The sequence below is a fragment of the Stigmatopora argus genome, chromosome 6 (assembly GCF_051989625.1).
Source record: "Stigmatopora argus isolate UIUO_Sarg chromosome 6, RoL_Sarg_1.0, whole genome shotgun sequence".
NCBI lineage: Eukaryota > Metazoa > Chordata > Actinopteri > Syngnathiformes > Syngnathidae > Stigmatopora > Stigmatopora argus.
Window position 1 is genome coordinate 6,152,059 of NC_135392.1, and position 12,721 is coordinate 6,164,779.

General features: G+C 41.1%; 1 protein-coding gene across 1 annotated transcript in view; it reads left to right on the plus strand.

Moving 5' to 3' along the window:
- The window catches only part of col7a1 (collagen, type VII, alpha 1), an 80,247-nt gene that overhangs the window by 45,791 nt on the left and 21,735 nt on the right, over positions 1 to 12,721 (plus strand). Inside the window, exons 43-81 of the mRNA XM_077601999.1 lie at positions 147 to 182; positions 263 to 307; positions 1,136 to 1,171; positions 1,252 to 1,296; positions 1,382 to 1,417; positions 1,542 to 1,577; positions 1,658 to 1,690; positions 1,768 to 1,839; positions 1,941 to 1,997; positions 2,202 to 2,237; positions 2,326 to 2,406; positions 2,859 to 2,894; positions 3,599 to 3,643; positions 3,735 to 3,806; positions 3,922 to 3,966; positions 4,058 to 4,093; positions 4,236 to 4,277; positions 5,245 to 5,325; positions 5,482 to 5,517; positions 5,604 to 5,639; positions 6,153 to 6,233; positions 6,335 to 6,370; positions 6,863 to 6,934; positions 7,020 to 7,064; positions 7,383 to 7,418; positions 7,575 to 7,610; positions 8,093 to 8,197; positions 8,394 to 8,459; positions 9,694 to 9,729; positions 9,802 to 9,837; positions 9,928 to 9,975; positions 10,056 to 10,091; positions 10,590 to 10,715; positions 10,792 to 11,001; positions 11,321 to 11,356; positions 11,482 to 11,526; positions 11,605 to 11,721; positions 11,822 to 11,893; positions 12,205 to 12,249. Coding sequence (XP_077458125.1) covers positions 147 to 182; positions 263 to 307; positions 1,136 to 1,171; positions 1,252 to 1,296; positions 1,382 to 1,417; positions 1,542 to 1,577; positions 1,658 to 1,690; positions 1,768 to 1,839; positions 1,941 to 1,997; positions 2,202 to 2,237; positions 2,326 to 2,406; positions 2,859 to 2,894; positions 3,599 to 3,643; positions 3,735 to 3,806; positions 3,922 to 3,966; positions 4,058 to 4,093; positions 4,236 to 4,277; positions 5,245 to 5,325; positions 5,482 to 5,517; positions 5,604 to 5,639; positions 6,153 to 6,233; positions 6,335 to 6,370; positions 6,863 to 6,934; positions 7,020 to 7,064; positions 7,383 to 7,418; positions 7,575 to 7,610; positions 8,093 to 8,197; positions 8,394 to 8,459; positions 9,694 to 9,729; positions 9,802 to 9,837; positions 9,928 to 9,975; positions 10,056 to 10,091; positions 10,590 to 10,715; positions 10,792 to 11,001; positions 11,321 to 11,356; positions 11,482 to 11,526; positions 11,605 to 11,721; positions 11,822 to 11,893; positions 12,205 to 12,249 — 2,226 coding nt within the window. The remainder of the gene's footprint in view (positions 1 to 146; positions 183 to 262; positions 308 to 1,135; positions 1,172 to 1,251; positions 1,297 to 1,381; positions 1,418 to 1,541; positions 1,578 to 1,657; positions 1,691 to 1,767; positions 1,840 to 1,940; positions 1,998 to 2,201; positions 2,238 to 2,325; positions 2,407 to 2,858; positions 2,895 to 3,598; positions 3,644 to 3,734; positions 3,807 to 3,921; positions 3,967 to 4,057; positions 4,094 to 4,235; positions 4,278 to 5,244; positions 5,326 to 5,481; positions 5,518 to 5,603; positions 5,640 to 6,152; positions 6,234 to 6,334; positions 6,371 to 6,862; positions 6,935 to 7,019; positions 7,065 to 7,382; positions 7,419 to 7,574; positions 7,611 to 8,092; positions 8,198 to 8,393; positions 8,460 to 9,693; positions 9,730 to 9,801; positions 9,838 to 9,927; positions 9,976 to 10,055; positions 10,092 to 10,589; positions 10,716 to 10,791; positions 11,002 to 11,320; positions 11,357 to 11,481; positions 11,527 to 11,604; positions 11,722 to 11,821; positions 11,894 to 12,204; positions 12,250 to 12,721) is intronic.

Genomic DNA, 12,721 nt, shown 5'->3' on the forward strand with positions numbered 1-12,721 from the left:
GTTTTACAGCCCATGGAGAGGAAGACTTAAGTAATTCTATAGCTCTTTTTAGGTGAACCTATTTAATCTTTGGGAACATAGGTGAACACCCTTGGTAGACGATTGCCTGTCCCTGCGCACATTTAGAGTCTTATTATGTCCTTCAGGGTCCTCGTGGGCCCCCAGGAGAAATTGGCAGTAAGGTACGATAAAGGTATGAAAAATGAGATGTGTTGCAATATGTAATCAGAAGTCTGACCTTGATTTTGCTCTGCTTTAATAGGGTGATCGAGGTCAGCCAGGTGAGCCTGGATCACAAGGAGACCGGGTAAGTGGGGATTCAGTGGGGGCATGAACCAATCATGTTTGAACAAGTGCTTACTATGCATGCAGTCGGCCTATACAGTTGAGTGGGTATTAAACACTAAAGACTGTAATATGGAATTACTTTTGGTACCCCCCCCCCAAATAGATTTAATGTATATGTCACACTAGCCAAACAATGCACAGTGAAAGGGAGACAACATGTAAGTCGCACTAGCAAAAGAAGGCACAATTAAAGGGGAAAAATATGGCGCTCTGGAGTATCAATTTTATTTTTGGAGGTACGTTTTTTTAAATTCAGAAACCAAGAACAAACATAAAATAGGGAACAACAGACAAAATAAGCAGCTGTCAATGTAACATATTAACAGTCTTGAATAACTATTGTATGAAAAACACAACATAACAACCTTTTTGTAGTCAAGGTGAGAAAAATAAAAGACATATACTAAGTTTCATTTAAGTGTAAATCGCAGGCCCAGACAAATTATGAAAAAAACCTGCAGTTTATATTCCAGAAAATATGGTACCTGTGTTTGTATATTGTTGTGCTTAAACATGTACATTGAGAAAATTAGTTTTCAGAATTCATCACAAAAAAACAGACAAAAACAACTAGAATATAATCATTTGTATGATAATGACTTTGGTCATACTCTGGACTCAATCATAAAATTTTAATGAATTATCGGCATGAAATGATTGATCTTCAAGACAGTTCAAATTTGAAAGAATTGTTGCCTCTTTTGCATATGGAAAGTATGGACTATGTCGGCATTGATGACATTTCAACAGAACTTTTGGCAACAACTCTGCATTTGTTTATTTGCAGGGAGAACGAGGACTAGTTGGTGAAACAGGAGCAAGGGTAAGCAAAATCCTATTGTAGAGTAGTTTAATTTCTGTTTTTCAAGTCTTTATTTTATTTTTTTCTAATTCTAATTTAAGGGGGACCCAGGAAAAGCAGGAACCCCAGGAGCACCGGGCTTGAGGGTGAATAAGGGGTCGCTATGTACCATATGTCATAACCTGACTTTTAGTGGGAGTTTAATATCCAAGTCTTTGCAATTGTCCGCAGGGTTCCCCAGCGCCTGCCGGAGCAGCAGGGGAGAAGGTGAGACTGATTCAATTAGGAGTAATCATACGAGATGGGTCAGGTCAATTGGAACGTGATTCGACTGCAGAATGTCTCATAATTGCATTCAATAAGTAATATTTAACAACTTGTGTGTTCTCAGGGAAGCGAAGGCGCTCGAGGGGAACCAGGGCGAAGTGTGAGTTGTCTGCAAAATAATGAGTGGAATAACAGTAGTTACATAAATCCTTGGCGTCACTGTCTATAAAAACCACACAGGTTCAAGGTCCCCAAGGAAAGAAAGGGGATCAGGTAAGTTATAACGGTCATCAACAGTCATCAATTTTACCGGGAAAGACCAACAACTCTCGTTTGCTCCTCTCCTTCAGGGGGAGTCGGGTGTCCCCGGATTTGAGGGTCCTAGAGGAACAAAGGGCGACCAAGGACAGAGAGGGGAGAAAGTCAGTAATCACTCAGTGCAAATGCCCGTGGTTAAAAGAATAAGCCCTGAGAGCCACTGGAAGATCGCAATGACACTTCCTTTTATTCCAAACCTTGAAAGGGTTCTCCAGGGTCAGGCTTGGGAACGAGTGGACCGAAAGGGGAGCGAGGGGAGCCAGTAAGTAAAAGCCAGCCCTCATGATAACGGCACTCTGAAGATTTTCTGTTTTATCTACTAGCTCTTCTGCATGCATCACGGTCACACTGCCTGTGAAATATTTCTGACAATATGTTCAATTATTCATCTTGAGTTCCCCTGTGCCGAATTTCAGTCGTGCCCCAAACTAAAACTGCATAAAACATTCGCTCTCTGTCTCCTCAGGGAACTTCAGGTATCGGCGGCCGGCCCGGTGCCAAGGTGAGCCACCTTTTGTTGTTTTCATTCGGCTTTTGGGCGTTATTTGTATTTATCTGTTTGCTCAATTGCTTCTGAAACCGCCCATTAGGGAGACTCTGGTGAGCCAGGAGAGAAAGGAGAAGATGGCCGACCTGGCGTGCCAGGGAAGCTTGGTCTTCCTGGGAAACAGGTGACTTTTCAGTTTTTTGACAAGGCTTCTAAAAGTGTCTTTGTTTCACACTGGAAATCCCTAGCATTTACCAAGTGTCCTATCAGATTATTCAACTGCATCCATCCGAATAACACAGCCTAAAGGTTGCCTATTTGCATATGCGGGATTTGCCATGATATGTTGTGATGTAGTAGTCAGCGGGATAGCTTTCTTTGTGTCAGCTCAAAGCATCCACAGACAATTTCTAAGGGAATTGCAATGTAAATGCAAATCAGCTTGGGGAAAGGAGTCACCTGTTTTGACAAATAAATCCTTTCTTAACAAATATTGTCTGCTACTGAATGCTAGTGATGTTCCCTCCTTCATCATCTTACTCAGAGGATCTTTATACTGTATAGGCTTCTTGTACCTGAGGGATTTTCGGTTTTATTCATTTGAAAAAGTCAGTATTGTTCTCGCTTGTTTTACAGGGAGAACGGGGAGAGAAAGGGGATGAAGGCACTCCTGTAAGTTTGATCTCTGATTCTCTTTATACTGCTCATCAATTGTTTTTTTTTTGTATCGGTCCATTTATGCTATAGCTCGAGTGTCAGACTTGGGTTGGTTCATGGGCCGCTTTAACGTCAACTCGATTTCGCGTGGGCCAGACCATTTTAGATATAACATTTAGATTTTTTTTAATAAATGGATTAAAAGAACTGGATTAAAATCCCTGAATATTCTGTTTTTTATAGATCTAAAACAATGTTTATTTTAGCTTTTTTAAATATATTTTTAGATTTTAAAAAATGATTTTTGAACTAAAAACACAGAAAAAATGGATTAAAAAATTACAATTATTGATTTAAAAGGGGGAAATTCAGGAAATTTAATATACAAATATACTCTTTATTTTAATTTGATCCTACAACAGAAAGTCGGCACTCATGATTTACTTTCCCGGGCCACACAAAATGATGCGGCGGGCCAGATTTGGCCCCCGGGCCGCAACTTTGACAAGTGCTATAGCTGGAATTGATACAGACTGTTATTTCAAATGCAGTATTTTATTTGTATATTAGACGCTTTTGCCTCCTGCTGTCTACTTCCATAGGAAATAAAATAGACTTCAATGACATCAGTATTTGATTAAAATGAGTACAATTAAACATCCATGACATTCCCATGGCTGTAGTATTTCAGTGTTTGATAATTATCAATCATCCCCCAGGGGGAGTCAGGACTTCCAGGGAAGCCCGGTGAACGAGGAGGGAGGGTATGATGTGTTTCTTTGACTCATAATTTTCGAATATTTTGAATTTCACACTGTTATAAGGATAGATCTTTACAAATGAATCGGCCCTCAGGGACTCTCGGGTACACCAGGACGGCTTGGAGAAAAGGGAGATGCCGGGGACCCGGGAGAGGATGGGCGAAACGTGAGGCCCACATTCATGCAGCTTCATAGTGACAGCTTTCCAATATGCTGGCATGCCTTTCCACATGAGTCAGCTCATCTGCTTAACATCTTTATTGATCCTTGATTTTTCACAGGGCAGCCCTGGACTTGCAGGACCGAGAGGAGAGATGGGACTACAGGTTCATCCTCTAAAACTTTCTTGTCATTATTCATACTCTGGAACACGCGGTTGAATTCTGATGTACTACAAATTTCATTTTCTTCCTCAAGGGACTTCAAGGACCTCCGGGGCCGCCAGGGAAAGTGGTAAGTGGGACACATTGGAGGATTACGGGGTGGGAAAAAAAGTCTAAGTAAATAAACGAAATTGATATTCACAAAATGTACTGTTATGATATTGTATGTTTTAAAGAAAGAACCAAAGGGGTTTTTGTTTATTTCTCAACAGACGGACATTGTTGGCCAGATGAAAGGACAGCGAGGAGAGAAGGTTTGTAAAATGATTAGAAACTCTGTTTATTTTCACACTCTAATTTTAGATCAGCACATCGTTATCCAGTCAGAAAAGTAATTATTGAAAATGAAACAAAGAATCATGGTGTCATAATTTTTTTGGGTTGTTTCATACATTGGACTTGGTTTCTTCACCCACCGTTTTTGATTTTGATATTTTTTTATTTCCGTTCATAATTTATCCGTGAAGATAGGCCTGTCTCGCCTTTATTGGGCTTTCCTAGACGAGAAAGCTTCGCTGCACCAGTACGCTTTTCTTGCTATGAACCCATCAATGATATTGTAAAAGAAACGCAAAGGTGTCTGTGTTGGCACAAAAACCCCACATGGGTCACATTTTATGCCATGTATGTAAGTGGATAAAAATAAGGTCCAACATGTTTGCACTACTCACAATTGCATGTAAATACTATAGATATTTTAATCATATAAAAATGTAGCATCACTCTGTTATATTACAAAGATGTAATTAAAATTAAACTTAAAAATGTTTTTTTTTAATGATTGGCTGTTGCATTGCCCTTTCATTGACTGGCAATAAACCCAGCTCTGTTTGGCCAATGGTAGAAATTGATGGATGGTTGGATGGATGGATGGGTGGTTGATTTTAACACTGACTTCTGATCTTGAGTAGACCAAGATGACAGTCGTAATCATTTACAATTTAATGGTTAGCCTGTCATGCTCGACGACCACTTTGAAGCCATCCTAAAGTATAGAGAGTGGATGAAATAAAGAAAGAAAGAATGATTTTTATCTTGACCCAAGAGATTCTTCACCTGCTGCTAGCTGTTCATGCAGAGATGAAATGTGCATAAAAATATTAGAGATGTCTGACCCACATTGCATGCTTTTATTAGAAAGCCACCACCACATTGTCCAGGATAAACCAAATCTTTGTTGTGTCTCCCAATTAATTGTTGATACTATTTGATGTTTTTAAGGGTGACGCAGGAAACCCAGGAGCAAATGGTAGCAACGGTCAGAAAGGTGAAACTGGAATGCCCGGAGCTGTAGGCCCAAGAGTGAGTCTGCCTCCTACTTGCAGTTTATAAATATTTCCACAAATTCTTGTTGCTGTATGCATCAGTATGCACACTGACTGACCCCTTGCCTGATTTTTTTTATGCATGACTTATAAACCTTTGTGACTACTTGTTCCTTCCCTTTTCTCTACGAAGGGTCCTGAGGGACAGCGTGGGCTTACCGGCTCCAGAGTGAGTTTGCTGTCCGTCACTGCATTTTTACAGAAATACAGCACTTGTAATTCACTTACATTGTCAACCCCAATATTTTTTTCCAGGGTGACAGTGGAGAAAGAGGAACACCTGGAGAAAAGGTTTGAAATGTGACTATCTATCACAAATGATTAGCTTTATGAAACCATGAAACTACCAATTGTCAAACTATTTCCCAGTTTTAAGGTCTTTCCAGTACAGTAATCATGACCTGAAATTGTGGAAATGTTAGTTTGATCCAATCTTATTTAACACCAGTCGAGGTACCTTCAGGCCTTTGCTCTGAATTGATTTAATTACCAGGATTACTATGTTTGCTATAATCCCTCAAGATATCTGTAAACAGTCCTCAGGGGCGGTCCGATGAATGGTCAGGTTGTCCAACAATGTAATCATATCGCACGGGTTGTTTGGTGGTTCAGACCTTCGGGGAGTCATAGATTTTCTTATCCATTCCATCTTCATTATGTCACATTGTTAATTAATCCTGCCAAGGGCCTACAAATAGAAACTAGCAAATGCTACCATCTGCCATAGGGAATGTTTAATACTACATAACAAATAATTACAAAATGCACGGTCAGGCTCTGATTTTGACTTTTCTGCGTAATCAGGGAGAAAGAGGAGCCTCGGGGTTGGATGGTCGTCCTGGTCTGGATGGTAAACCAGGTGCTGCAGGACCACCTGGTCAGAGGGTACTGGAGCTCCAAACCCAGCAAATATGCTGTATGTTGAGCATGAGCCAAAGTAGAACATGTGCATCGCTAATACATTTTTTGTACTTGTTGTTTTCAAGGGCGATCCTGGGAAATCGGGTGAACCTGGAAGAGATGTGAGTTCATAGAAGCAGATTTTGTCAAATGCATGAATAGAAGATACCACTTCCAAGTTGATATTATTCTATTAGATACATATTTAGCCAGGTTGCTTGGCCCAGTTGTTTCAAAAATATGTCACTGTAGAAATGTCAGCAGACTTTTACATTCAGTATAAAAGTGTCTCCTATTGAATTATCTTTAATAGGGAAGGGTTACATTAAAACAGCGTTTTCATAATTACTACAAGAATGTAATGGTCATCTTGAAATTAGGACGTTTAATTGATATCGATGAATGCGAACACTGCAGCTCAATTCAATGAAGTGCTTGTTTTTCTTCCTCGTCAGCTGTGCCATCAACACACACTGATGGGATCAATGCAAAAACATGACTGAATCTAATATATTGCCATTAACATCCATAATTACAGATTTACATCGCCAATAATTACAAATTGTATGTAAAAACTCCTCGTATTAATAAAACACGGCTGAAAATGCCCCCAGGGTTTAGCAGGACTCCGAGGTGAACAGGGTCCCCAAGGACCTGTGGGAACTGCAGGTGCTCCAGGGACTCCAGTGAGTACAAGACACACACACACCCACACACACACAATCAATGTAAATTTATTTAGCAAAAATTGGTTTTTGTGTGACGTTTCAGGGTAAAGCAGGAGAAGATGGTAAACTTGGGCCTCCTGGAAAAATGGTAATAATGAGGATTCTGTCTTGCAAAGGAATGTGTGGGTTGCATTGTGTTAAATGTGAATAGTTAGGGAACAGGATATAGATATGAATACTCTTATTTTCATTAACATTGTTGATTTGGCAGTTACATGCTCCTTTCTGAGAAGAATCAATGGTCCGAAACAATAGACTTTTATTTCAGGCTTGACTTCATCATGTCTCTCCTGAATGAGTCTGTAAAGTGGTGCCATTAAATCACCTCAGGGATCCTACTGCAAAACTGGCTATCATTCAGTTTTCTCCTGCAGAGTCGGTAATCTAGTTTGTTTTGATTACACAGGGCGAAGATGGTTTGCCTGGAGAGGATGGGCGAAAGGTTTGTTTCCATTCTATGCGATTTTAAAACAAACACTTTTTACAACAAAAAAAGTGCATGTCAGTTTGGCACTCCTCACTTTAATTGGAGGTGTGAACATCATACTTGATGATGATGTGTGCTTTGGATGGTGATATATTTTTTTTCAATCTGCAGGGTGACAGAGGAGACGCGGGAGCTGCTGGTCGAGATGTCAGTTTTGCCAAACCTCAGTTACATCATCAATCTTCTCAAGTGTCTATTCTGTCACTTTAGTTTTCATTGTGTCATCGTATCCAACATCCTCCCACCACTTCCTTTATTGATTTCACTTTACTTCAGTTTAATGTGTAACACCTCAACTCAAACTCTCCAGCCTACTGCCTCAACTATGGTTTGTTCTTGTATTGGCATCGTACTTCAGATCGTGCCACATAATCCACTAATCTATGTCTCGTTCTATATTCTAATGATCAAAATGATCCTGTAAGAGAGAAACAGATCTGAGAGAAATCCAGAGCCCTGCCAAATCTCAGACTTGTGTTTTCATGTGCAAATTCCGATTAATGATCTGTAAAACATCAGTTGAGGGTTGGCACTGGACACCTGATTTGATGTTATAGTTCAGGCTTAACTATTGACTGAGAAAAAAATCCCTTAGGAGGGGCTTAGTTGTGTAATCTTTTCCTTTGCAGGGCCGTGACGGGCAAAAAGGAGATCGTGGGCTCAGTGGCCCATCAGGCCCACCTGGCCTTACGGGACCTGCTGGACAGCCTGGCGGCGCAGGTCCTCCTGGACAGGTGGGGCAAGAAGCAAAATTGAAAAACAAAAATCATATAATTATTTTTTTAAAGAATAATTTCCAAGGATACCCAACAAATTGCTGAATTGATTACTTTTTAGGACCTCCCACCTTGGTGTCTCTTCATATTTGCATACAAAATCAATTATGTAACTAAGTAATTCATAGTCTCTTATCTGTACACTACACATCAGGTTTTGTATGTCAAAGGATTCGACGCAGCGCAGATCCCTGGCCCTCAAGGACCCCCAGGAACATCTGTGAGTTGGGATGAAATTGCATTTCAATATTCTTAATAACATTGCGCAAATGTATTTTGCAGATTAACACATGCCACTGCTGTTACTGCAGTGTGATGTGCTGGGAATAATGTGAACCCTCTAAGGGCTACTGGGTAGACAGTCATTATGTGCTAAACAATTGTTCTCTGTTGCCTTATTCTTTTCTTGTATATGGTGCGAGCGTCTCTCTCCTCTATGTTGAGCTCTCGTGTGGCCGTTTTATCCCCAGCCGCATCGCCCTCCCACATGTAGCCGCAGTGATGTGTATTTTATCTAATCTGTCTCTGTACGTGCTTGCTTATCTGCTCGTGTTCTTTTGCTTCCACACTGGAGACAGCTGGGGGAGTTATATTATGCTGTCCCAATCTCAGGAAACACCTGCAGAGAACCTTATGAAAAATGCATGGTTCTTCACTTTTTCAAGGGCAAACCGTTTAAATTTGGTGATCAAAAGCCATTCTGACCTCACATTCCGTTTTCTTTTAATGCAATGCTTCAGGGGGTTAATACGGCACAAATATCCACTTGTGCTAATTAGAAGTCACTGAGCATAGTTAATTTTGACCCCCCAAAAGCTCATTTTGGCTATATTTCAAGAATTCATTCCCTGATTGGAAGAGTATTTCACATAGTGTGTGTTTGAAATGATGGAGCGATGTCATTTCATATCTTAAAACGCAACGATCAAGTGACGACATCAGTTTTTTCACAACACTCATCAATCATTGACTAGATATCTACAGTGGGAGTGGAGGGTTAAGTGAACATGTATTTTACACGGAGATAACACCAACGCATGATTCTGGTGCCCTGCAAATGGCTGGCAACCAATTCAGGGTATCTCCCGCCTCCTGCCCATAGTTGGCTGGGATAGGCTCCAGCACCCCTTGACTCTTGTGAGGATAAGCCGTGACCGGACGTTTGGTCGCCGGGTGAATATAATTTTGAGAGCTGGTTTCAACAGTAGATATTTAGATACTAAACTCTCTCTCTCTCATGAATATAATTTTGAGAGCTGGTTTCAACAGTAAACTCTCTGTCATGTTGTCAAACGTCCGGCGACCAAACGTCCGGGCGGCCAAACGTCCGGGCGGCCAAACGTCGGGGCGACCAAACGTCCGGCGACCAAACGTCCGCCGACCAAAGGTCCGAGTACCAAGATAAGCGGTATGGAAAATGAATGAATGAATGATTCTGGTTCTCCTGTCTTTAGGGGGTACCAGGAATTCCCGGATCTGTGGGTGCTCGAGTAAGTAGTCCTTATTTGCCTTTAGTGAGTGGTGGCCTAAGTCATCTTTTAATTTGAACTTTACTGTTTCAGGGTGAGAGAGGCCCTCTTGGTCCTAAAGGTGACATTGTAAGTTCAGCTTTTTGTCTCTCATCCGATATGTGACGTTGGTGAGTGTGATATTCGTAGTGACGCATGGACACTTGTCTTTCTCTGCAGGGGGACCCGGGAGAGGACGGAGCACCTGGCAAACCGGGAACTGTTGTGGTAACCCATCCACAACTTTATTTGAATTTGTCTATGATGTGTCTGTAATATAATGTATGTTTCTGTGTTTTAATTCCCAGGATGTAGTAAAGGCCATGGCTAACCTTGGAATTCGGGTGTGTGAGACAACTACATAAGAGAGCTTTTTTGCTTGAAACCTTTCATTATCTCACCTATGTGCCAAACAGATGTGTAAAATGCTCTTAAATCCCATTAAATGTCTGAGTTTTAAAGGTCAGACAGAAAATGTTAAAAAAGAGAGATTCACATGATACAGGACTTAAACCAAAATGGATCCTTTTTTTAACTTCACATTCATATGCCATTTCTTTGATCAAATCAAAGCTTGACTATTCTGAACATCAGGCATAAGCAAAATAGTGTTATTCACTGTGTCAGCTCTAATACACAACTTTAAAATGTGCTTTTAAAACGCTCCATAACCTAAATTGATTCTGAACTCTACAGCAGAAAGGTTGCACAAAGGAGACTGATTACAAGCAATTTTCAAGCTGCTGAAATGAAATGGAATGAAATGGACTGCTTGAAATCATTTCACAGTCCAGCACCTGTAGCGACCGCACTCACCGGCTTTTGTTCTGCTGTCGATACAGGTGTCTGACCTGAAGATAATTGTGGACAGGAAGGACACCACTGTGACTGTTCCAGTGGTGAAGCCAGAGAGAGGTGAAAAAGGAGACAGGGGTGAGACTGGTGTAAGAGGGCCAGCTGGTGCAGATGTAAGTACAGCTTGGTTAGTTATAAAGAAACAAGTGGGATTGCAGCAACTGTGTATTTTTACACATTTGCCATCAGGGAGCACGCGGCTTTTCAGGGGACAGAGGGCCAAAGGGTGAACAAGGAGAGAGAGGTCCAATAGGAACACCTGGGCCTCCTGGCAGAGCCATTGGAGAACGTGGGCCAGTAGGACCTTCAGGGCCAGCTGGAGAGCCAGGAAAGCCGGGTATTCCAGGTGTCCCGGGGCGAGCCGGAGAACTCGGGGAGGCTGGAAGACCAGGGGACAAGGTTAGAAAGAACTTCGTGTTATGTCTTAGTTTTAGACGAAGGGTTTTCGAACATATTCCCTTGATGGCCCGTTCTACCAAACGTCCATTCTACCAAACGTCCATTCTACCAAACGTTCATTCTACCAAACATCCAGTCACACATACAACTAAATGAGATTGTCAGTGCCAGGATTCGTGATAGGGTAGCAAAAAATTGGTTGTCAACTTTTTACCACTTACAGCTGATTTTTTCATAATACTCGGTTCTCTACCAGCACTGGGGACACTGCAGTATTCAACAAAAAATGAACAATATTCTGCACATTTTTGTCTTTCAGGGTGACAGAGCCGAAAAGGGCGAGAGAGGCGAGTCTGTAAGTAGAATGAATTGATGAATTGACTTCCATGCAAACCACAGTCTACGCACTAAAATATTTATAAGAGGAGTTTGGATGAGAAATAAAAACTAGGACAAATAACCTCATCCTTTCCTCTTTAGGGTAAAGCAGGGATTCCAGGGCTTCCTGGTCCACCGGGTCAAAAGGTAAAGAAATTGTTCATGTACTTTAACCCTGAATAAACATGGAGATTTCTCAAATTTCTTCATCTTTTCTTCCAACAGGGCGCCTCTGCTGACTCAGCACTAACTGGTGCACCCGGCACCAGAGGCCCACCTGGATTTTCTGGACCGAAGGGGGACCATGGTGCTCCAGGGCAACTGGGGGCTAAAGGTGATCGGGTAAGAGTTAACGTGCAATATGATTAAATGCCTTGTCAGGCGGTGCCACATTTTATCAGGGCATGTCTCTAACTAAACGGTGCGTCATCGGGCCTCACAGGGATTTGAAGGACCACGTGGTGAAAAAGGAGGCAGAGGCGAGACTGGCGAGAAGGGACAGAATGGCTCACAGGTGAGATGCCTTGCATCTTAATTCTTCTTTCATCCTGCATATTATTGAAATAGTTTCGTTTCTTTATAATTGTCTTAATCTAATAAATCTCCACTTTTTTGTTTGAGTAATAAAGAAATAAATGTACCCCAGTGGTCTAGTGAGTAAGCAGCAATTTGGCAACTGCTACTATTACATTGTTTTTAGAAAGCACAATATTAAAGACTGCCATTTTTCTTTATTAAAAAGCAAAACTTTTTAATTTTCCCACATCTCAAGGCTCAGTGAGATTTATTTTTAGGAATAACATGTCAAATGTGTTTTCATTTCAGGGAATGGCAGGGGAACCTGGTAAACCTGGTCAGGATGGTAAACCAGTAAGTGCTGCGTGTTATGTATTTTTTTTTTTTTTTTTTACACCAGAGTAGGTGGTTTTAATGATCTATTTCAAAATGTATTTATCTGTCTTAGTACTTTCTATTATTGGAGGCATGTTTGTTCACCAATATGCCGACTACCATCAGTTACCTCAGTCTCTTGTGTCCAATCCAAGTGTTCCGCTTTTCTCTCATCACTTTGTATGGGAGTTACAAATGCCCTTGCCTCTCCACCACTGAAGAACATTGAACATTTTGATATCATTGATTCCTGCATGTTCATTTAATTAGATGACATTGTTTTAAAATGTAACCTAGAAAATAGATCTTGTGGTTTACTTGACCCAATCAAAATCTAGTCGCAAATCAGCATGTGCACAAAGTTTTTGTACCACTCCCGTGCTAGTTTCAAATTTCATTTTGATCGTCATTCCCAAGGTGTCAAATGTACCCCTTTGTTTTCATTCTGTCT